Consider the following 24741-nt stretch of genomic DNA (forward strand, 5'->3'; position numbering starts at 1 on the left):
CCTGGTGAAAGGTAATTGAACAAAAATGTTGTCCCTGTTTCTTTCTCTGCAGATGTTACCTGCCCTGCAGAGTATTTCCAACAATTTCTGCTTTATTTCCAATTTCCAACATGCGCAGCAGTTTGACTCATCGCTACACTTCTACAGTAGCACTGGGACTCCTAGTCTTCATTTAAAGTGCTCTGGAATATAAACATGACATGCAACAAATAAAGGCACAACATATTCAGCTTTTGTTCAAATTGAAATTTATGATTTTCTACCCTTTTCAAAATGTCAACTTTAAATGTAGCACAGGATTCTGTTAAAGCTTTTTAAACACTGGAATATGCAGGGTAACAGTTGGTGGCAGGGTGATGTTCCATTCACTCTTCATTTATGATTGGAAATATTGATTTCCCAATGTGCCAAACACAACCTCCCTGAATAGCTGATCCAATGGGATATCTGTAGTAAAGTGCAGCCTCCTCAATCAATTCCCAAAGCAGTACCAACCTTCTGCTGTGACACAAACACATTGATGAAGTATCTTTATATATCTATCATTTTAACAACTGGAAACTAAATACAGAGACCGAGAGACCCAGAGAGTGTAAGAGAAGGGTGGTAAATGGACTCTTGATACTCCTCAGGTGAATTATACTGATCAACATACCATTACTCAAATGACAAAAGATAGAACTACAAGCATGCGGCCCTTTATTTCCATTGCTTCTTCACAAGGCTAGAGTTTGCAGTTCACCACAATGCCGTATTTTACAATATAATATGTTTTACAAATAACAAAACTATGTACAAAAAAAACCTCTGGATGTGCAAACATGCCCCATCTTATAGATCACATATACCCATCTGTTTCTTAAAATATATCTTATAATAAAAAGACATGCAAATTAACAAACTTTGGTACTAGAGTGAAAACTATAAGCATCCCTGCAGATTTATAAGCAGATATTGTGTATAACTTCATATACACACAAAACATATAGGTTTGCCAGTTTTACAAGTCTCTTAATGTAGGTTAACATTTTTTAATAAGTAACCGCAACTAGATTTCACTTTCTTGAAACTAGGCTTAAAATTAGTTTTAAAAAGAACGATTTTATAATGGTATCTTAAGGGCTATTAAATGGAAGTACAAAGTTTGCAGCAAATAGAAAGCATAATCACCTTTACATTAAAACTGATGCAAAATAGGAAACAGAATTTCATCCATCACTCCAAAAAAAAACAATACTTATATAGTTTTATTATTGAGAGAATGGCAGTACAACATAGATAGTATATCTACAACATTACACCAGTCTTGAACTCGTCCAAACAATGTATTTGATTGGCATTATCATGTCCCTTTTTCATCATCATATGAAGCACTATTTTTGATAAAAATAGTGGAAACAGAGACGTAATTCGGAGTATTGATTACTTCTTGCTTTAATGAAATATGCAGCTAGTTATGGTCAATAAACACACTACAGATCATCTCCTTAAGCTACAGGTAGTTGTCCATGACTTAGCATTTTTAGCTGCAGGTAAAGTCCACTTGCTAGAATTTAGAAACAAGCATTAAATAAAGCACTTGTCATATTCTTACTGTAGCAGTCTAATAACAAATATACTGAATAGGTTTAATTCAGTGCAAGCTGTGTGTGTAGTTACCTTGTTACTGTTTTACCTTTGACCTTATGTTCATGACTCTGTTACAGTTTGCCAGTCCCCCCCCCCCCATTGTGATGATTTGGTATAGAATAATTTATGCTTTAGCTTTAAAATCAGTATCCCAGTGCCTGTTATTCAAACTTTACAATAGTCAAAGCAATGCTAACTGCACAATGTGAAAATATACTCTGTCTACAAAACAATGTGCTTGAAAAAAAGGTTGTCAGCAGGTGAATGTCTTTGCTACTGTGTTTGTTATACCTCAACATCTATTCTTTTATTATACCACCTGATTTTGAATCTGCTCAACTCAAATAATTATTTACAAGAGAAACACTACAAGTTACTTCACATTTCCATTGAAACCACACAAGGATTCAGTGTCCGCAGGTTCACAACAGTCCGTTAATTCTGGCTGCACACAATGTGAGGAATTTTACAAAATCATAATGAAATGAAAAGCCTTCTAATGCAATCTTTTTGAAAAGAAATTAAAGATGGAATGGATCCAACATGTCTCTATGCAGTTTCTTTGACAGCAGATTTGCTGGGGTTGATGTTCTGTTGCTTGTAGCTGGCAAAACTAGCAGTATGGATTGTCCGGATGCTCTTCGCCCCTTGAGTCAGTGAGTTTGGAGAAACCGGGGATGAGCAAGAAGGTGAGGAAGACGAAGGGGATCTGCCATTTTGAAAAGAAAGAGGCTGCCCTCTGCCCGTTATGGCGGGGTTATGAGCATGAAGCTTAAGCGAGCCATTAGAGGTAGAAGGAATATGGGACCCAGATGGAACTTGGGCATTACGCCCCGAAGCTGGAGCAAGGGAATTAGCAGTGGATAAGGGATGTTTGCTGGAAGTACTGGGATGGTTAGTGTTTTCATTGCTAGAACCAGACACAGAGCTACTCTTCCCAGAGCTAGGAGAAAAGGCTGGGATCTTAGAAGCAGGTAAAGTAGGGGAAGTAGCCTTACTCTCCCCACCAGGTTTCTTAGCACTTCCATTAGCCTGCAAACAAAGATGGCAGGAGATAAAGTTTGTCAGACAGCCACCAACATTTTAGCCATGGGGCCTGCCAGAACAGTCCCAGGCGGACAAAAGAATTAACACTGCAGAACCTTATTATCCTGGTGAGCCTTGCAGGAGTTTAACGGACCTGGTAAATCCCACAACATACAAATGTGGAAAGAAAGAAAATAAAAGGAAACAGTATAAATATTGAGATTATTAGAACCATGCATCTCTACTATTAGAATGCAAGCTTGGAAATTAAACTAACTAACTAGTCATTCATATTCCAAACTATTAATTATTATGGTAGTTAGTTAAGGTGTATAGGTTAAATCTGGTTATTTTTGCCATTCAAGTCACACACTATAAATTCTGATGGAAAATGGGAAACAAATCAGTAGCAAGTTACTTGTTAATTGGTTTACTGCACAAGATGATACAGATGTTCAACAAGAGGTTACGACAGAGAAATGGGAAAATACTTGGAGGATTACAGTAAAGACAAAAGATATTTCACAGTTCATCAGCAATTACGAGCTGATACCAGGTCCGGTTCATAAATCAATTGTGTAACTAAAATCAGATACTGCAACATTTACATTTAATACATTTAATTAAGAAAAAAAGACTTTAAAATTCACAAATAATTTAATTTTCTTCTTAATTTTCTGGCCAGAGTCTAGAACAAAACTACCTGTCGGAACTGTCGCTGGGTGTCCTGGAGCTTCTGTTTTGTCACTTTTTCTGTACCGCCTTGTTGCTGCCGTAATTTTGATCCTACGGAGACTGGCATTCTGCTGGTTGGGGACATCACGCTTGAACCCTACAAGAAAATCAAATCATTGCACTTAAAACAAAGCACAGAAAATCTTTATTCCTGTGAAAAGGTCTGAATCACAATGTGGATAGAAAATCTCCAAAAGATCAGAAAAGAAACAGCCTCCTTGTGCGTCACCATTGCCCTAAACATCACAGAAATCCATTTACCTTCACATGCACAGGGAACAGAAATGTGGTCCCCATTTCAACCAGATTCAAGCTTGATTAGAAGTGCAGAGGTGGAAAATAAAAAAAAAGTTATTTTAGAAGCAGCTTACATTACCTGAAGATCAAACACCCAGTTAGACCAAAGCATCATTACAGTTTCAATCAACAAAGATCAAATTAGCTTTCAGATTAATAAACATTAGCTTTGCCCAACACCAATGTTCACCAAACTATTAACCAGTTATGCATCAGGTGTTAGAAACCAGAAAGAAGAATCACTTCACCCACATGTAGCATATATAAAAAAACACAACAGAACACCTGCTGTTCACTTGATTTTGTGGAGATTTTTGGAAGGAGTGGTGGTTTGGTCTTGGTGGTATGAGTTGCCTTGGTAGTGGAATGCAACAGATACTCAGTAGATTTGCCTTCATCCCATGATACAGGTCCCTGAGTTAATTCACTTGTCCTCGAGGGGCACGTTGTATACTTCTCCTCTCCCACCTTCGGGTTCATTTCACTAATAGTTGTTTCTAGCTGTTTGATAGTTTGCTCAAGGCTATTCAAGGTCTGGTAAGTATTTTTTCGAATCTGGTCAGTTCTAGACGGATTGGATGCCACGTCAGTATAGCTAAATTGCCTTGGTTCTGGGGCTTCATCTTTGCTTTTTGATTGCTCAATTTCAAATCTTTTAGCTTCCTTATGCTGTCTCACTGTTCCATCAAGTTCTTCCTCATCCTCATAAACAACAACCTGTAATGTTTTCTTGCCAGTCTTTGTCCCTGTTTTAATAGCTTGAGTCAGAGCTGCAAATTGTTTCTTGGGGAATTTAAATTTAAACTTTTTCTTGCTGTCTGGCTTGTTGGAAAATGGGCCCCCTTCTACACAATCTGATTTTGAGTCCTCACATTCTATCTCATCAAATTTACTTTCTGTTGGTGCACTGATTTCAGTGGAACTAAGGTGTAACAGGCTGTAAGTTTTATCACTGAGTACTGAACCCCTGGGAGAAGAAATGCTTTGCATTTGCACTTCATCACTAATCTTTGTGGGTTTATCTAACGTTTCTACAGGGATGGACTCTTCAGGTTCTTCGTTCTCTTCTTCAATTTTATCTTCGGCCATTATTTTTTCTAATTCTTCATCACATTCTTCAAACACTGTTGACAATCTCTTGTAAGCTGATCGGATGTCCATTGGCTCATCAAAGATGATAATGACTGGTTTTCTATCCATGAAGAGCACTGGGTCTTCCTGCCCAGCCTCTTGATAACTATCTCGATGTGCCGTCATTTCTTGATTTGCATCTACGTTCACTGTCTGGATGTATTCGCCTTTCTTGTTCACAATTTCACTGACCTCCCCACTGGACAGCGCCTGGACTTCAGTGTTTGTGATCATGAATGCAATGTTGTCACTTGTTCGGGACTCTTCATCAGAAGAGCTTGAAGATTCAACGTCATCCTGATATTTAATGGTAATGTTTTGGAGGGGTTTCTGTCTCAATACCACCTGCTGGCTATAGTTGTTTTTCTGTCTATGCATCTCAGCTGATGGCATTTCTTGCTCAAGGGGCTCACGCTTGTTAATGAATGAGTCATGCTGTTCTAGAACTTTAGTGGACTGCAGTAGGGGCATTGCTATACTTGTTTGCTTCAGCTTGGGGTGAAGACTCTGACCAACAACCTCCTCAAATATGGAAATACTTGTACAAACTGACTTGTCTGCTCCACGCAATGAGTCAAAATCCTGCAGACCAGTTTTCGTATCAAGCTTCACATTTAATTCATCAGTTTCTATTGTTGGCAAAAACTCTTTCTCTGGAGGGACGTCTTTCTTATCCTCAACTGAATGAACGGCGACATGCGCCTGATGGAGCTCCGATATCTGTTCTTCAATTAAGCATTTTGCAGTGTTCTTCTGCAGTGTTGAAGATAGGGGGCTATCATTCTGTGGCTGAAGCTCCACTTGAGTAAATGCTGGCTGATCATGGAATTCAAACACATTGGAGGCCATTGCAGTGTCACAAGAAACCTGGGGAAAAAAAGAGAAAACCTACAAATAAGAAAGTATTCTGCAATACAATTTCTTTGAATCAAAATTACCTTTTTGGTATTAATAATTTGTAACAGAAAGCAGCTCCCAGATGCTGCCATTTCAGATTACTTACCACTTCAGAGTCCAGCACAGCCATGGGTTCATTCTCTGTGTATATAACCTGTTCGCCAAAAGTGTCTGGTCTCTGCTAGGATAGTTGATTATGAAAAGTTATTGCACAAGAAATGGTCTGGAAATCAGGAACTACATTTAAGCAGAGCAGCTTAAACCTAAAGTCTGCAAAATACATTGCAGTCACCTTTTTGCAGTGCGGTGTATCATAGGCATAATGCAACCAAAAATATTCCAAGTGAGTCAACAAAAATATTAGCTTGGAGCTTTACAATCTGAAATACAGCACATTAAACATTCACCAAGTTAAAAACTGACCACGCAAAACAGGAGCAAATCCCCACAAAGATTGAATAGCGTAAGTCACAGATTGGACAAGGTGTTGGTCAGTCACCGCACATCAAAATACAAACAGCCTTAGCATCAGATCTCAAAAGAAACCACCGGCAGCATCTAGCCTAGCCAAAGCTCCAAAATAAAAAAAAGACAACAATAACGTTTGAGATATTCAGCAAGCAAGCCCAAAGAAGCTGATACAAATAAAGAAACATTCAAAGCATTAATGCCTTTGAATAAATTTAATTCACACCATACACAGCAAACAAGTATTGATTCAAATTTGAGATTGAAGGACATCTGTGATTTCAGTGTTCGTGAAATCTTCAGTCATCCAGTCTGCAAATCTTTTGTTTATTGCTGGAATACAAGTTTTCTCCCCCAGAATCACCATTAGTAACTGACTGAAAATGCAGCAAATAATTATCCCAACGGAGTTTAAATGGAATGCTCTGCAACAAAAAAATGAATAAAATCTGGCTGATTGGTACAGAAGTCTCTTCCATGAAGCTTTTAGAGGGAGCTGATGGTTACTGCAGCAATAACCTGAGTATCAATTCAGTCTGCACAGGAAAATATTTTATGGCAATAAAAATTAAAATACTGTTTCATCTTGGGTTCTACTTGAAAGCTGCCAAAAAGTGAAAACAAAGAAATTTTAAAATAGATTGCAAACAAAATAGAAACTCTGCATTGCAATTTAAAAAAAGGATTTACTTCCTTTAAAAGCGAAAGAGAACTTCAGAAAAAGAACCTTGAATTTTTAATACCGCCTGATCCAGCAGCATCGTGCAAATTCAGGCAATAGGGGCTGCGCTTTATCAGTGACTGTGGTTTTTGCAATTTATGAGAAAATTTATAAGTTTTGGGCCCCTCATCTAAGGAAGGATGTGCTGGCATCAGAGAGTGACCAGAGAAAAACAATCCCAGTACTGAAAGGGTTAACACGAGGAGTGCTTGATAGCTCTGGGTCTGTACTCACTGGAGTTGAGAAGAGACAATCTCATTGAAACCTATCGAATATTGAAAGGCCTAAATAGAGTGGACATGCAGAGGATGTTTCCTATTGTGGGTGAGTCTAGGAAGAAGGGTGCAGGCTCAGAGTACAAGGACATCCCGTTAGAACAGAGATGTGAAGGAATTTCATCAGCTAAAGGCTGGTGACTCTGTGGAATTCATTGCCACAGACTGTTGTGGAGGTCAAGTCATTGGGTTTATTTAAAGCAGAGTTGATAGCTTCTTGATTGGTAAGGATGTCAAAGGTTGGGGAGGAGGCAGGAAAATGGGGCAGAGAGGGGTAATAAAACAGCCACAATGAACAAACACAATGGGCCAAATGGCAAATTTTGCGTCTATGTTTTATGGTCTTATAGACATTACAGTCTAAAATTTGTATTTTTTAATTATTGTACCATTATAAATAGTATGCACAGATTTCACACTATAGGTTATCTACTGATTGATTGAACTAATTTGCTATTTTGCTTATGAACTTTATGTCAGGCCAATCAGAGGGTTTCCATCTTTGGTAGTTTTCTGGACTGGATTTACTGGATGAAATGATCAGCATTTCCATTAATGTAGACCCTTCAACTTTGTTAGCGTTGCCCACCACCCAATGCTTCTTGGACAGGCATTTATTATTGCAGAATATAAACTAAGCAATTTGAGTATAAAACCAGTTTTTATGCATTTTTTCGTCAACAATCAAAGTCATGTTAAATGCCGCACCAGTCCCCTTAATTTTTTATCATCACAAAATACATTTCCTGATAAACATAATCAATACAAAGTTTGGGTTAAACCAGTAAGGAAGCAGAGCAAAGTTAAAGAGGTGAGAGTAAAATGAGACTTCCTGCTGCTAAGAAATGGACTATGGACACAGATCACTCCATCAGCCAGGAAAACAAAGGTTGATTGCAATATATTACCAATAACACTCTGTTTAGATTCAAGCAAAATCACATAGAAGGTTTTAGCAAGTAAACAGCCTGAGGATTTACTTCAAATGCACAGTAGTATTGAGCCAAAATTCTGACATTAGAAAACTGAACCAAGTCTTAGAACCAGCAGTAGCTGGTACCACTAAACTCCATGCTTGCAGTCCGGTTGATTTTCAGTAAGTAAACCAAAAGGAAGACTGAGGTTGTTCTCAGCACTGACTACCTTTTGATTTTAGAGAGCTAGAAAGAGGATGTTTTACATGCAGTCAAAAAGTGGTCAGCTCCAACAACCAAAGTGTCTCGAACATCCATAACGATCTTATCAACTTCTTTAAAATGGAATTTTGGAAATATCCATAAATTACACAACCATATCATATTTGCCACTGATGTGGTTTATAAAGTGGCTATATTAGTGGATAACATACAGTACCTATGAAGTTTTTTTTAAGCATGACACCACTTTATACCTAGGCAAACGTTGTGTAATGTGATCAGATTCAGTTATGGCTTCTTCTGAGTTTAATTTTGGCAGAACCAGATTAACAATCCTCAAGAAAGGATTGGGGTTTGAAAATATCCAAATTCTCCAGATGTTACATTTTACTTTGTCTATTGCTTTTCACTGAGCTTATGGGAATTAGAGCAGAGGGCGAGCACAACAGTGCTATGTGATTAAATTTTACAACCTGACAAGAATCAGATAAGTGCAAATAAAATGGATTACCATCTACTGGCAATAACATCTTGCAAGCTTAAAAAAAGTTTTGATCACTATCAAATCAATTAAGTATAAACTACTATGGGAGACTTGCAAATTGCATAGCGCTTTTTAAAAGAAGAAAGTTCTGAAATAGATTCTTGTTTGGCATTTTTGTCAGATGGCTTTCTATTAACTTTGAACAAGGCATTTAATTGAATGTGGAAACACTGTCTTCCCAGTTACTGAAATATAATGTTATTATTCAATCAGATGAGACACACAGAATACATCAAAGCCTTCCAATTTTTAACATGTGTTCCATTTTCTGCACATAAATGCATTATTCATAGTTCTGTTTTTTACTATTCAAAAGTATGGTTCAATGAAGGACCCAATGCAAGACTGTGTTCAGTAACGCTGGACAATTAATGGATCTGACAAATACTTGCATGTTCTATTTACATCGAGTTCCTTTCCTAATAAAAGTGGGAGTCAGAGTGAAAATATAATGGGATGAAAGTAGCCTTACAATCACATTGCAAAGAAAACTAATCGGAGTGATGCCATTGAAGGGAGTGAAGGGGAAATCACTGAATTTTGGGGATGAGGTTTGTTTGGATTGTCCATGTATTGGGTCAATGAACCAAATTACCAGCTCATACCCTGTATCAGCCTACAGCACTAATATGTTACCACCCAGCCTTCAAAGCTAGTAGAGCAGGAGTTCCCAACCTTTTTTATGTCATTGACTCCTACCATTAACTGAGGGGTCCAATGGCTTGTCATAGGAAGAGTGTTTGATGGCTCTGGGTCTGCATTCACTGGAATTTAGAAGAATGAAGGGTGACCTAATTGAAACCTATTGAATGTTGAAAGCCCTTGATAGAGTGGATGTGGAAAGGATGCTTCCTATGGTTGGAGTATCTATGACCAGAGGACACAACCTCAAAATAGAGGTGTGTCCTTTTAGAACAGAAATGAGGGGGAGTTTCTTCAGCCAGAGTGGTGAATCTGTTGCCACATGCAGCTGTGGAGGCCAAGTCTTCATGTACATCTAAGGCAGAGGTTGACTGATTCTTGAATAGTTGTGGCATGAATGGATACAGGGGGAGGGGAGGTGGAAGCCAGGAGATTGGGGCAGGAAGGAAAAACGGATCAGCTGTGACAAAATGGTGGGCCAGACCAATGGGCCAAATGGCCTAATTCTGCTCCTATATCTTATGGTCTTATGGGTCCATGGACCCGAGGCTGGGAAACCCTGCTTTAGAGTATAATAATCTAATTAATTTCTAAGTTACAAGAAGGAGTAAGTTATGAGAAGGAACATGTCTCCCTACAAATCAATAGCTTTAGAAGTTACTGCCCAGTAAAAGTTACATGGCAAGTGATTATTTGTCGGTACCAAATCACTGTAGAAATCTTATAAGACACTTTGGCTGCAGAGCTTTCAGAGTAAAGGCTTCAGCAGGGAAGAGATCTGGTTAGTACTAAAGAAGGAATGAGTAGAGCACAGCAAGCTCATATTCTGATGCCACACATGTTACCTTCTTTTCTTTGGGGGATGATAAAGTTGTGGACCTTACATCTCTGGCTTGTAATTCAACTTTCGGATGTTCAGCAACTGTTTTGGAACCTACATCCATAACTGAACATTTCTGGAAAGCCTGAGAGATTAAAGTACAGGATGTTAGCCAGAGATTTATCACCCACTTACCACCTTACACAGAGTCCAGGAACTCAGTTAATAGAGCTATCATTGTGCACAAGTTAGTCCAGCCCTTGTGGTTAGAGACAAGCAAAAGTATTTTGTACTCAACAGTTACATCATTAAACTAAAATGGTAATAAAATATCCTTCAGCAAGCCACTGACTGACATATGCTTCAAAGAACTTGCATGAAAACTGGACACCAACAAACTCCATTCTGTTTATTTGGCCAAGTACAGACCTAACAGTTCTTAGGATGACTTTCAATTAAGAAAGGTCTATGCTGAAGTTTGACATGAGCATAAAAATCATACTGCCATTCAAGGAAAGCTTTCCTGTCTGGACCAGGATTTATCGCTGAATCAGCAATATTAAAAGAGATTACACAATCATTATCAGAAAACTGCACTGTCTGTATCTTCACTTCATTTCCTTTATTATAGCACACACGGCACTTTGACATGTCCTGAAATCATGATTTTCACTTTGTAAATTTAAGTCATTTTTAAAACCACAGGTCAGCTTTAGTTTACAGCAGCCAATGATTCAGTAGTTGTAAATATGTTAGTTCTATTGTGATCACAGAACTGGGTGTTTTCGGATTCTTGTCAGAGAGGAAGATCAATTATAGTTTAAAAAAATTTGCAGATAAATTAAATTCTCAAACAATTTATTGAATTTCATCTGTTGATAATAAGTTCAATTGTTCACTATCCACCCTCACCATCTAGAACATGTCCTCTTCTCATTACTACCATCAGGGAGGAGTCACAGGCGTCTGAGGACACACACTCAGTGCTTTAGGAACAGGTTCTTTCCATCCCCCATCAAAGTTCTGAACAAACCAAGAACCCATGAACACTAGCTCACTATTTTGCTCTCTTTTTGCACCATTTATGTTATACGTTTCTTATTGTAACTTATGCTGATTTTTTATGTAATGCATTGTACAACTGCTGCAAAACAAATTTCACTACCTACGTCAATGATAATAAACCTGATTCTGATAATTCTGAAACATTAAGTCCATTGAACTTCACATTAAACTATAAACATCTACAAAATGAAGACTTGTCATCAACTTCACCACAGTTTTCTTTAAATTTGTGTAATAACGTTTTATTCTGGTGCTCTGTAAAATCTAACCTTACTATTAAATTCAATATCTTATATCTACTTCCCACTTCATAAAAGCACCACAATTAAATCCTACAACACATTGCTAAAATATTCATTGATTTAAAAAAAGAATACTATTATAAAATAGAATGTCATCTGATTCAGTGACAAACATTTTATTTTAGAGATACATCACAGCAACAGACCTTTCCAGCCCAACGAGCCCAATTACACCCATGTGACCAATTAACGTACTAACCCGCACACCTTTGGAATGTGGGAGAAAGCCAGGGCACCTGAAGGTATCCTACGTGGTCACAGGGGGAACATATAAACTCTTTACAGAGAATGGCAGAACTGAATCTGGGTGCTGCTGTGTAATAGTGTTACACTAGCCACTGCACTATCATGCCACCCTTTTAGAGGAAGTGGCAGATTGCATGGTCAAGTGAACAGCTACATCAAGAGAGTAACTGGACAAGGGTGTTTGATTAAATTGACACCTGTCAAGTCCGGCACATGCTAAATCACAGATTTTACTGTACTTTGAAAAATAATTCATTGTCAACTGTTAAGACTAGATAACATTATAGCATTAGTTTAAAAATTTGGCTTTAACTGATTACTGTACACCCAACCTCAGCTTGTCAGATTTGCTCACAAAAATTCAGCAAATTTCCCTACAGACTACATACTTTAAACACCTCACACTGCAAACACAGCAGGGTAGGGCACTGAAGAGCTTTGCTCACATTAATCACTGTCTAGAGGCCTAAAATTTCTTGTGTTTCCTCCTGTGCTTAAGTAAGTGCAGCCTCCTGCAGTGTAGTGGAAAGAAATAGGCTGAAAAGTCTTAGAATTAACTGAACAAAACTGACAAAAAAAACTCACACTTTTTGAAAACAAATGGGAAAACTACTGATGCAGTAAACAGTATTAAAATGGGCTTATCAAAAAAAAAGAACAATTTGCTTTGCTTTTCTGACATAGAGAAAAATGTGAATTAATGTGGACTGCATCCACAGACTGGCTTGAGCGACTGTGGATTCCGATTCACTGCGTGATATTAGTCAGGTTATGCAAACTTAAATGTTCATGCATTGCCCTTTATCAAAACATTCCAGCTAAAACATTACAACAGTATAAAATTATAATTTTGTAAGGTGGTAGATTGTTCAGCAGATATTTTTATTCATGAAAGTATGTTTTCATCCACAGAGAAGCAATTATTCACTAGGTTAAAAGGAAAAATGTTGTCCCAACATGATGAAATGGGCTGTTCTGTAGAAAATACATACAAAGCAACTGCAGCAAGATCTTGAATAAAGTGTGTGATCACATATTGAGCAGGCAAGGGAAACGGTGCATTACTACAGAGAGGCTCTTCCCAAGGTTCAACCTCAGAGTGCAAAGGGTCATACACAGTCCAGCCCACTTCCGGTGCTTAACCCCACCCCCAACCATTGATGCAGCCACAATTTCTACTGGCCTAGAGGTCCAAGGCCTTGCTACTGTTCCCTCCCTGTGATGGGCAACGGTCATCAGGCTTCAGGCAGACGATCCTGAAGTCCTCAACCTGGAGTAAGCTTTTTACTGTCAAAGACCTCTGAAGTTCTGAGACATTTTAAAACATTGAATGGGAAAAAAAATCAAATAATCCTACTATAAATAAATAATGAATGTGCTTAAACCATAACGGATTTAAATTACTTTAAAATAATTAAAACATAACACGACTTTTACAATCATGGTTGCCAATCGCCTTGAGATGAAAGGAGCCGTGCTACATATTGAAGGACTGGTACGTTTGCACTCTGGCCATGGACTCAGTGGCGCAGCAGAAGGGAAGAGGTGCTGTTGAACTCCTGCTGCTCACACCCTTTCAGCCAGCAGCCTCATTGCACCCTAATGCAGAACTGGAAAAGGCAATGAGGTTTCATGCACACACAGCCCTGTCTTACCTTGACTGTCTTCATTGCATTAGCAATGTTCACAAAATTATCGTGGGTAAGGGTCCTATTTTCAAGAGGTTTACTTTCAACTGGGACCTTTGCTCCACCTCCAATCTGTTAAGACGTCACTCATGAATGCCATTATTTTCCCCACCATTTTCAATAAAAGCAGCTATTATTACAAATAACAGTTTGCCTTCTTTATTGAAGTAATTTTTAATATTCAGTCATCACTGTGCTGTGATTCTTCTGTTTCTCCAGTCCAGAAAGCACCCCACTAAGCAAAAACTGTAAAGGCAGCTGAACGGCCGGGCTTTGTGAATTGTCCAGAGCTCATCCCAAATTAATGCTTAGGTTTGGCTCTCCAAGGTAAAATAAATCTTTGTCCACTCATTGCCATCAACCTGAAGAGACTGTGGTGGAAATCCTAATTCTGTCTATCAGCAGGAAATGCAACACTGTACCTGAACTTGAATTTATTTCTTATCACTTGCACCTTCTCCAAAATTTGAATGAAAGAAAAATTCATGTAGATTCCTTCTAGTAAGGTAGGCTTGGAAAAAGCACGCGCTTCCCCAAACCATGGATTGTGTCTCTTATAACTTGCCTCAAAGCCCAAGTCTTAAAATGATGTCTTGACAGAGCAGGTGAAGTAACAGGTGTGAATCAAAGTGCTCCACTTCATTGACTAGCAGCAATAGTTTGAACTGCCCTCAGTTGCATGTGGAATTCTATGTCAGCCTGTAGTTCTGCGGGCTGCCTCTGATGCATTTGCTATGCAATACAATTGACTTCCATAAAGTTACTGACAATTATGCCATTTTAAAGGGTCAAGTCAGAAACACCCCAAAAGCTAGAATGCATAACTGATTTAATTTTAACGTTCCTCCCATTTCCAAGCCACCAGCAAAATTATACATCTGTAGTTTTTAAGAGAGCTTCTTATGTACATACGGGGTGAATATAACTTAAAATAGAATAAAGGAGATTTCTCAATGACATCTTAAAGAATGTTTCAGATTGAGAGTGAATATATTAGCATTTGACATCTGAATCTTGCTGGTATCCCCACTGATAAATTAGATGTTTAACTTGTCAAATTAGGGCATAGAAATGGACAGATTGGAAAGAAGATAGAAAATTGACAAAAAAAAATTAAGCTTCAAATGTAAGACTATTTAATAACAACATTTGCTGATTGGATTGTTGCTGGATTGGACAGGGAAAAGAACACTGCAATTAATCAGTGGCTCTTTCTAATCTTTGGGGTGTTTCTGCTTTGACCTTTTAATTGACATAATTATCAGTGACTGCACAAAAGTCAGTTTTATTTCACAGCAAATACATCAGAGGCAGCCCAAAAGAATTATGGACAAATAAGCTGACAGAGAATTCAATAAAGCCTGCAAAATCACCATCAATTTTTCCCAAACTCTACATGTTCTTTGCTGATCTGTGGACTTCATTATAGATGGTCCAGTTCATTTTTCTTCTCAGCAGCTGATTGTCAGGTTTGGAATTAAGGTTATTGATAATCATGCCACTTAAGCAGTCAGGTCAGAATCTCCCCGAATATTAGCAAACATCAATTAATTTCAACACTCTTCTCTCCCAACCTTCCCAGTAATCATTTAATCAGCAAATGCCTCAGATTAAGCAGACTCACACTTGAAGTTGGTTTTTTCTTGTCTAATTTTTGGTTTCAGTTTACTTTGTTGGTTTCTAACTGTAAAGTGTTACACGTTTGCACTTAAGGATAGCAGTTACATTGCAGACACTGACATTTAATTGAGAAATGCTACAACTGTGACATAGATCATGTTCTCCAGTCAATCAAGTAATATACTTTATCTTGTGATGGAATAACAAGGTATACGTCTATGTTTGCTCCATCTGTTGATCTTAACTATATCATCCTTACATTAACTGATGTTTATAACAGTGGCTTGTCGTCACTTGACATTTGCGCAATATATGGAAACGAGCCACACTATGCTAATGAATTGTTGCTGGGTCATTTGTGAGATTAACTCAACCATAAGCATTCACCGCAGTTTCTTCATACACATTACAAAACAGACTGTTGAGACTATTCAAACTAAAATTTGGCTTTCTTCACAAAAGTATTATGTACCTAACACACTCAGATCCAAAATACTCATCAGGGAGACAAGCATAATAATTCTGTCATCAAAGTAAAGAAAGGGCCACAGCACAACAGGTGCTGCAGATTTCTTATTCACATTGGTCAATTCACCATAGCCCACTGCAGGTAAATTGGGTTGACAAGCATTTCACAATACTGCATTCAAATGGAGGTCCCAGCTTTCCTTGTGATGTTAAGCAGCTAATGTCACTTGTCAACGAAATGGCAGCACATGTGCCAGGGAGAATAACAAAGTGCAAAAAAAAGGTTCCCTTAAAACATGTATGAATAATTCATGAAGAATTTGCGATAAGTGTGATCAAATAAACCAGCTGACAAGCACGTCGTGATGTGGCCATCTTTTCAATAGCTCGGCCACTGCAATCACCCCACTCCAAAGTCAGTCTGCACCAAAACTAGCTACTCAATCCATTGTCACTTTTTTCCAAGCACATTACAACAACTCCATTCATTGTTCACTAACCAGTTGGCTTTCTCAATTTATCAACTGAAAGTCTGGTTAACTAAAGCCAGACAGTGAACAATGTTGCTTTACAGAACAGATTCAGCAGGGTGTGTTATTTCTTTCCATGATTTCCCATTGCCAGTATTAGACCAAGTCTCCATTTTTATCCCTGAGCTCTCTCTAATGGAAGTCACCCAGAAGATAGACCTACTCCTTTACTGCAAGGTTGCAAACCTAACAAACAGTGACTAATATCGAAGGAAAGCTCAGACAGGCTGGGCATGGATCTGCTGGTGACTTGATAGAAGCACGTAAAATGCGGAGGGTCTTGACAAGGGTGGTTGTGGAGGATTCTTCCTCTAATGGCAACACCTGGAGCTAGGTGTAATTATCTGGAAATAAATGGTCTTCCATTTAAGATGGAGATAAGGTGAATTGTTTTCCCTCAAAGGTTGAAGGATTTGGAACGCTCTTCCTCAAAGGATACTGGAAACAGATTCTTCATCCGAGGTAGATAGATTATTGACATGTGATGTTTGAAAGCCTACTGTGAGTGCAGACCTGTGATCACACTTAAATCAGCCACAATCTCCAGTAAATACTGTAGGTTAAGGACCAAGGACTATTCTTGCTTCCAAATCATGTGGACATCCAACTAACTATGCCTGGATTTAACCAACAAGTTTGAATGTTTTACGCAAAGCTGATATTAACTTCTCAAATGTTCTCCAAACATCAGTGGAGTGATGGCAAAGGTCAGCAATGCAATCAGTCTACAGTCATTCCCACCCAAGTTCACAATTGGCATTGGAGGTGGCTGGTTTCATTCTGGTCGAGCTGAGCAGCTAATCATTAGCAGTGCCAGAAGAAGCACATGCTCAAGGAGCTTACTGATGCTTTTCAAAAGCCCTGCTTTGGTTCATTTATCACACGGCTTTAGTGAAAGGAGTATTAAACCAGTGAACATGATTTGCTTCATTATTTTAGTTGTTTCCTATTCTGCACCATGTTAGGAGACCTCAGAATCAATCCTTTGCAATTATTGCTAAAATCTGTCAAGAATGCACAATACCACAAGAAGTGACATGAGACGACAATGTGCTAATGGGAACAAATATCACTTCACCTGGCATCATTCTAATGTGTGTTCACACTGTTTTACTGCTTGCTTTATTATTCCCAGAACAGCCCATATCTGAACTGCAATGCAGCAAAATAAGTGAGTGTGGTGAAATTGTTCCAAAAAGGCTGTGTACCCAAGTAAAGGCAGTGACATATAATGATCATTGGTTGCAAAGGCAGTCACGTTTACCACCTTCAAGTCACTCAAGGCCATAAGATACAGGTGCAGAGTTACACCATCTGACCCATTGAGTCTGCTCCGCTATTCAATTATGGATGATCTTTTTTTTCAATCTCCTCCTCAGCCCCAGTTCCCGGCCTTCCCCCTGTAACCTTTGATGCCACGTCCAATCAAGGACCTATCAATCTCTGCCTTAAATACACCCAACAACCTGGCCTCCACAGCTGCATGTGGCAACAAATTCCACAAATTCACCACCCTTTGGCTAAAGGAATTTCTCCGCATCTCTGTTTTGAAAGGACGCCCCTCTATCCTGAGGCTGTGCCCTCTTGTCCTAGACTCTCCCACCATGGGAAACATAAATTTCCACATCTACTCTGCCTAGGCGTTTCAACATTCGAAAGGTTTCAATGAGATTCCACCCCCCCCATCCTTCTGAATTCCAGACTCAGAGCCATCAAACATTTCTCATATCCTTTCATTTTTGGAATCATCCTTGCTAACCTCCTCTGGACCCTCTCCAACATCTTCTCAAAGATGAGGGGCCCAAAACTGTTCACAATACTCAAGGTGAGGCCTCACCAGTGCTTTATAAAACCTCAGCATCACATGCCTGCTCTTGTATTCTAGACTTCTTGAAATGAATGCTAACATTGCATTTGCCTTCCTCACCACCGACTCAACCTTCAGGGTGTTCTGCACAAGGACTCCCAAGTCCCTCTGCATCTCAGATTCCTGGATTTTCTCCCTGTTTAGAAAATAGTTGAGCACTTGCAGAGCTCAACCTTCCCGTAATGGGCATCAATACAATTTTTTTTTAAATCAGGCATCCGCTGAGGAATGCCCAAAAGCCCCAAAAATGTTTGCTGTGGTCAATTTCTAAATAAATGAGGATGTGCAACCATACCTTGGTGTAATGGAAGCAGAAACGTTGCTTTCTTTGGCAACCTAATTGCTATGGATTCTTTTGTACATTATAAAAGAGGCCTGTTTTAACGAAAGGTGAACCGAGGAAGTCTGGGGCTCCAATAACACTTTAGAGCCTGTTGGAAAAAGTGTTATTTTTAGTCTTCCAAAAACCCAATCTTCATCTCTACATTGCAATGAAAAATCAGCATTGTTTGCCAAATGCAACTATAAAAGCTTTCTGCTACTGTTATTTTATGGTTGACTTCCCTTTATTTTTCCTCACTCTGCCTTGTCAAGCCATGGACAAACAGACTGATCACTTCTCAGTCTTCTGTCAACACCATTTTAAATTACCCTGCAAATGTTGTTGGAGCAGAACTTCCAGGCAAGGTTGCCTTATTTTCTTCAGCCACACTCTTCTCATTTCTTATGCTCGGTTCACCCCACAGAGAGCTGACAGTGGGAATTTAGTGGCCCCAGGCTTTCAATCTATACCATGATTAAACGGATTTAGAAACATCTTTTCCAAAGCTGGTCTAATCATTAAAAATTTAAAAAGCTATAACCTTAGAATCATTTTACTAAATCTCTGATGGAAGCAATGATGCCATATTAAGTTAACTTTATGGATGTGAGAGCACGTGCACACTGCTCTACAGTTAACACTTTGCTTCATTTACTACAGGGTCATTTACCTGTAGCTCTGCCATCAGCCGGTTGCCCTCATCTTCATCTTCTTTGACGGCAGTAGCTGCTATTGGTGCAGGGGTCAACATCAGATCCTTCACTTCCACAGGACTTCGTGGAGATTTGAGTAGCACTGGGCTATTCTCTTCAGACTGTTAAAAATAACAAGCATACTTTTTAAATCTATAGCACAGCGCCATTTCTAATTCATTAATCTGTGTAGCCAAGGGTGGCCAATGTGGGAAAGTTACGTTATTTCCTTGGGGCAGTGGAAATTTCTCTTCTGAGACTGAATGAGGCACATGACTGGATGGAGAGGTTTATATATCTTAAAATACGGTGGATTCTGGATGATAGGGACACATTGGGACCAATGCATTCTGACCCAATTAAGCACCTGCCCCACAAAGGTTCATGGAAATAGTTAAGAAGGTATAAATGACAAACTGAATAACGAATTATGTATTTAACTGAAATACAGAACAAATCAGAACACTACCAAAACTATTTGAAAACTGTTCCCTCTAAGCATGGTATAGTTTCCAAAGGTCTCACAAGTGTGCGCAACTGATGCTAATTAGTATCTACTCAGCAACAGTTTCCTGTCCCAGTTACCCCAAATAAACAAAGTGTGGCAATTTTCTCAATTAGTTTTTTGTTAAGTATTGTTCCAAATAAGTGGCTGGCCTGATTAAACTCTGGCCCAATTAACTGGAGTCCATTGTACATCATTGTAGCTGTTAATAATTAATGTTCCTGTTTGAAATTTGACTTGAGTCTAAAATTCACTAAAGAAATTGTAAATGTATTTTGTTACTGAAGATGTTGATGTATATTTCCACACACTGCCTTGTTTACAAATCCTAAACAACAGACAAAATGATGGGGGATCTCAGCAGGCCAGGCAGCATCAATGGAAAAGAGTACAGTTGATGTTTCGAGCCGAGACCCTTAAGTAAGACTGGAGAAAAAAAAGATGAGGTCAGAGTTAGAAGGTGGGGGGGGAGTGGGGATGGGAGAAGTACAAAGTGAGAGGTGAAACTGGGAGGTGGAAGGAGGGGTGAAGTAAAGAGCTTGGAAGTTGAGTGATGAAAGGAATACAGGGCTGAAGAAGGGGGAATCTAACAGGAGAGGATGGAAGAAAAGGGGAAAGAGCACCAGAGGGAGGTAATGGGCAGGCAAGGAGATGAGGTGAGAGAGGGAAAAGGGGACAGGGAATGGCGAGGGGGGAGTATTACTGGAAGTTTGAGAAATGGGCATTCACGCCATCAAGTTGGAGGCCACCCAAATGAAATACAGGCTCTTCAAGTTGCTTCACTCAGGTTGCAGGAACAACACCCGTTGTACAGTTTTGTCACCACATTATTGGAAAGACATCATTAAACTGGAAAAATTACAGAGAAGATCTAGGAGGATGCTGTTAGTACACAAGGGCCCGAGTTGTTGGGGAAGGCTGAACAGGCTGGGACCTTATTCCCTGAAGTGGAGCAGGTTGAGGATGACCTTACACAGGTATAATATCATGAAGGGTACAGATAGGATGAATGCATGTAATCTTTTTCTGGCTGAAAGGAAACTAAAAACTAGAGGGCAAGCGTGTAAGGTGAGAGGTAAAAGGAATATGAAGGGAAACTTCTTCACAGACAGAGTAGTTGTATACAGAATGAACTGTCAACGAGTGTGGTTGAGGCAGGCATAACAACACTGAAAAGGCACTTAGGTAAGTACATGGATAAGAGAGGTATGGGCCTTACCCAGCTAAATTGGTCCAGCTTGGAGGACACCTGTCAGAAGAAATGAGATGGACCAAAAGGCCATATTGCCCCATGATATACAAGGTCAGTATAATCCTGGCTTGCTGGTGCCGAGGGGCAGTAGCACTAACTGCTGCACAGAAAACTATTTAGCATTTTCTGACACAAGGCAATTAGCCTGATCACGGTGGAAAGACTTAAGACTTCTCTCTGGAGCACACTCCAACAGTCTAAGGTGCTGATGACAATATTCTGTGGATTATTAATTATTTAGTTTTACATAACAACACAAGGAGATTATCATGATTTATTTCTGTTTGGTAGTTGGAGATTTAAAGAAAAATTATCCATATTGTCATGTGGGCAATGGGAAATACTAGCCATGTTAATGCTCCACATGAGGCTTTAAGAACGTGAGAGTGGCTATTGCTTAATATAATACTTTCTGTAAAAGTCAATTCAGCACATAAACAAGCTTGAAAAATCCCCTGGAATAAGCACCCCATTGTCACTTCTCAAAATGGTTAATAAACTCAAAATTAAAACGTTAACTTTATTAACACCATTCTTCATATATTTGACTACCACTGAGAATGCAGTGTCCTCAGTACTTTGCTTGCAAGAATGCAGGTAACAGAACAGAGTGAAATTACTGAAAGCCACGTCTCCTCTTAAGACAACTGTTTGGGAAAACTGAGGTACCCCCAACAAATTTGTTTGACAGATGTTGACAGGCAACATATGCACACACTAATAATGTAACGCACTGAAATAGTGCACAGGTACTCCCACGTCTATCTGGGAATGTACTTTTTCACTCACCCATGAGCTTCAAAGGCCCTCAGATAGAGAATATTCATTGAATCAAGAGTATGGACCACGTACAGGCAGTAGGAATGAAGTGTCATCGGCTTAATTAATTTGGCACAATATCATGAGCCGAAGGGCCTGTTCCTGTGCTTTAATGTTCTATGTTTTAAGCTCAACTGAAACAGATTTTTCCTAAGGCAACAGAAAATCAGGATTGTTTTTACACTCTTCCCATTTTAAAGAGGGGCTTAACATTAGCTATGTTTCTCTTTTCACAGTAAATGAGTGTGCCCACCAAGATGGCTGCTCACCTCTTCGCGGACTGTGGGTTTGGGAAGAGGGTGTGGAGGAAGATGAAGGGGCCCATGTCACGGTTCCTCCCAAGCACCTGCGTGACCCTGATCTACAGGCACCTCCCAGGGACACACGGGGGTGAGATGGCAGATCATCGATTCGGTGAAAGACACCCTTTGCTCTGCCTGAAACTTGCTAGTCTGGCAGCAAATTGACTGGACTATTCCAGGCTACAGGAGCACACGCTGAGGGATGCACAGAAGGGCTCAGTAGAGAAGGACCACCATATAGAGTGGTCAGGTTGGGTGTGGAAGCCCCTCAATTATTGTACTCGTCTCTCCAGGCCACTCAGGAGCAAATTTAAAGAAGGGTGGGATCTGCAAATACTAAGTGTGGAAGGCAGAATTAAATGCATAAACAAAACCCCTTAACAAAGCGCCCTGACTGCGCAGAAGAGAAGTAGCTCTGGCTCATTACTGAACTATCAGCAAAACGAATGCTTATTATTTAGTGAAATACACTGAACTCTGCATGGAACAAGGCTACTCATGCACTTGCTAACGTTGTACAATAAGTAGCTTCACACAATCAATTGCTATCCCGAAGCAAAGACTTACTGCAACAGGACTGCTTTCTTTCTTGACAGCAAGTATCACTTCACCAGACCTCGCTGTAGTCAAGCCAGAACCGGGCGGATAGGATCTGCGTGGCGGCGGCGGTGGTGGAGATTTCATCGGCTTTTCATTTCCTGCTTCCAACAATGGCACCTCCTCTGCAAGATACCAAGAGGCATGCGTCACTCTGCCAAAGTTAAGGCGGGTGCTTTTTGACATTGGGAAGGAGGGTGTGATGGGGAAAGTGAAGCGAGAGGTCATAATCTGCAGTTCAAAGAACTGAGTGAAAAGTATAACCTTCATTTTCAGCCCATTAATTGCTCATACCTCACAGGTCACCTGCATCATTTTGAGTTTACTCAATGTGAGTTGGGCAGCAACAGGGTGTAGCGGATAGTGCAGTCGCTTTACAGTATCAATGATCGTCAGCTGGGGTTCGATTTGCATCACTGTCTGTAAGGAGTTGGTATGTTCTCCACATGACCAAGTGCTCCGGTTTCCTCTCGTATTCCAAAGGCCCACGTTTACAGTTCAGGTGATTAATTTGTGGGCATGCTGTGTTGGCATTAGAAGCCTGGCAACACTTGCGGACAGCCCCCATCACGTTACTCACAGATTTGACTTGATGTAAACGATACATTTTATTGTAAGGTTTGATGTGCATGTGACAAATAAAGCTAATTTTAAAAAAAAAATTATCAAAACTCAATACAAATTTACCAAAGCTGGAGCTAAAAGAAAACAAAATGTAATCCATATTGACTTTGAATGTTGGAGAATCATGCCCTTTTACCCTCTCACACTAACTTTTCTCCTTGCGACAAAAGATGATGTTGCATACCTAGTTGTTTGATCCCATCCACGTCCTCTGGCTTTGCAGCCGGTTTCTGTTCAGGTTCTACTTCCAGGCTAGGAATTCCCTTCATCATATTTGCTTGCGCCTCCTCCAGAAGTCGCTCAAACTCCTTCCCGTCATACTGATTCATGTTCTGCCTCTTTCCCTCCCATTCCTTCTCCGCTGCCTGGAATCAAAGCAAAACAGACCCTCGGGTTTAACTGCGTTTAAACACAGGTGCCAGTGTCCCTGCACACTTGAAACTGTCAGCAGTACCGCCAATCAAATTGATCCCCCCCCCCCCCACAAGTGCAAGAGGCATACCTCAATGGTCATTTTTCGGTGAATGCCTTTTTTGGTACTTGTAACAGCATGGATTTCTTCGAAGAAGAGGTTCTGACCAGGAGGAGCCTGGGTGCTCAACGGTGAGCTCTGAAAGTGATGAACTGCAGCACTTTGGGTCTGAAATACTCCATCTGCCGGCTCCTGAGGTGGTGGCTGAACACTGGACAATGCACCGTGTGGCTGTTTCAACATGACCAGGGGACTCTGGGTAGGGTGAACTAAAGCTGAGGAGTGGTGGGACTGGTGGATTAGGACGGGAGAACTTTGAACATGGTGGACGACCATATGTGACTCTGATTTCACCAGGGAGTTCTGAGCCTCGGTGAGTGTACCCGAGGCACTCGTTGCTTGTGCAGCATGGACAGGCTCCTGAGCTTGCAGGGGAGAATCTTTGGCCACTTCAGACTCAGCAGCTCTGACAATAGTTTCTGTATTGCTTGTCTGGGATGGACGAGGGGACTCTGCTCCTCTCAAAAGGTCTTCGGTTACATGTCTGAGCAGAAAAAGAAACGGAGCATGTTAAAGATTTTGTGTGATGAGATTTGAATGAAACACACTTACGGAATACACTTAATCAGACTATGTTTCTTTAATCAACTTTATCTACAATACTGTGCGAAAGTCTTAGGCACATAAAAAATTCTGTAAAGATGCCTTAAGAAATAATGAAGTTTCTAAATATATAAAGAAAATTATTATAAAGAGATAAAGAGCAGTAAATAGTAAAATCACTAAATCAAAAGAATATTTGGTCTGACTATCCTTTGCCTTTAAAACTATCAATTCTCTTAGGAACGTTGTCATTCAGTTTTATAAGAAAGTCAGCTGGCAAGTTGTTCCAAGCAGCTTGGAGATTCTTGATTCTGTCCCTCTTATTAATCCCAATCAGACTCAATGATGCCAGGGCTCTGTGGAGGCCATCTGAAAACATATAAAAAATCTGGGGTGCCTAAGATTTTTGCACAGTATTGTACATCAGGCTTAAATGAAAGTCTGAC

General features: G+C 39.7%; 1 protein-coding gene across 10 annotated transcripts in view; it reads right to left on the minus strand.

Moving 5' to 3' along the window:
• Positions 1-682: 682 nt before the first annotated feature.
• The window catches only part of LOC132395448 (sickle tail protein homolog), a 640240-nt gene continuing 616181 nt past the window's right edge, over positions 683-24741 (minus strand). For 8 of the 10 annotated variants that reach the window (XM_059972075.1, XM_059972076.1, XM_059972078.1 and 5 more), the window contains 9 exons: positions 23723-24236; positions 23405-23585; positions 22567-22721; positions 19100-19243; positions 10347-10466; positions 5822-5896; positions 3973-5685; positions 3359-3487; positions 683-2661 (listed from right to left, as the gene is read on the minus strand). In XM_059972075.1, coding sequence (XP_059828058.1) covers positions 2179-2661; positions 3359-3487; positions 3973-5685; positions 5822-5896; positions 10347-10466; positions 19100-19243; positions 22567-22721; positions 23405-23585; positions 23723-24236 — 3514 coding nt within the window. In that variant the 3' untranslated portion in view covers positions 683-2178. Of the gene's footprint in view, positions 2810-3358; positions 3488-3972; positions 5686-5821; positions 5897-10346; positions 10467-19099; positions 19244-22566; positions 22722-23404; positions 23586-23722; positions 24237-24741 lie in introns of all 10 variants that reach the window. The other 2 variants (XM_059972073.1, XM_059972079.1) reach the window with 2 other exon arrangements.

Source organism: Hypanus sabinus, chromosome 6 (assembly GCF_030144855.1).
Source record: "Hypanus sabinus isolate sHypSab1 chromosome 6, sHypSab1.hap1, whole genome shotgun sequence".
Classification (NCBI taxonomy): Eukaryota; Metazoa; Chordata; class Chondrichthyes; order Myliobatiformes; family Dasyatidae; genus Hypanus; species Hypanus sabinus.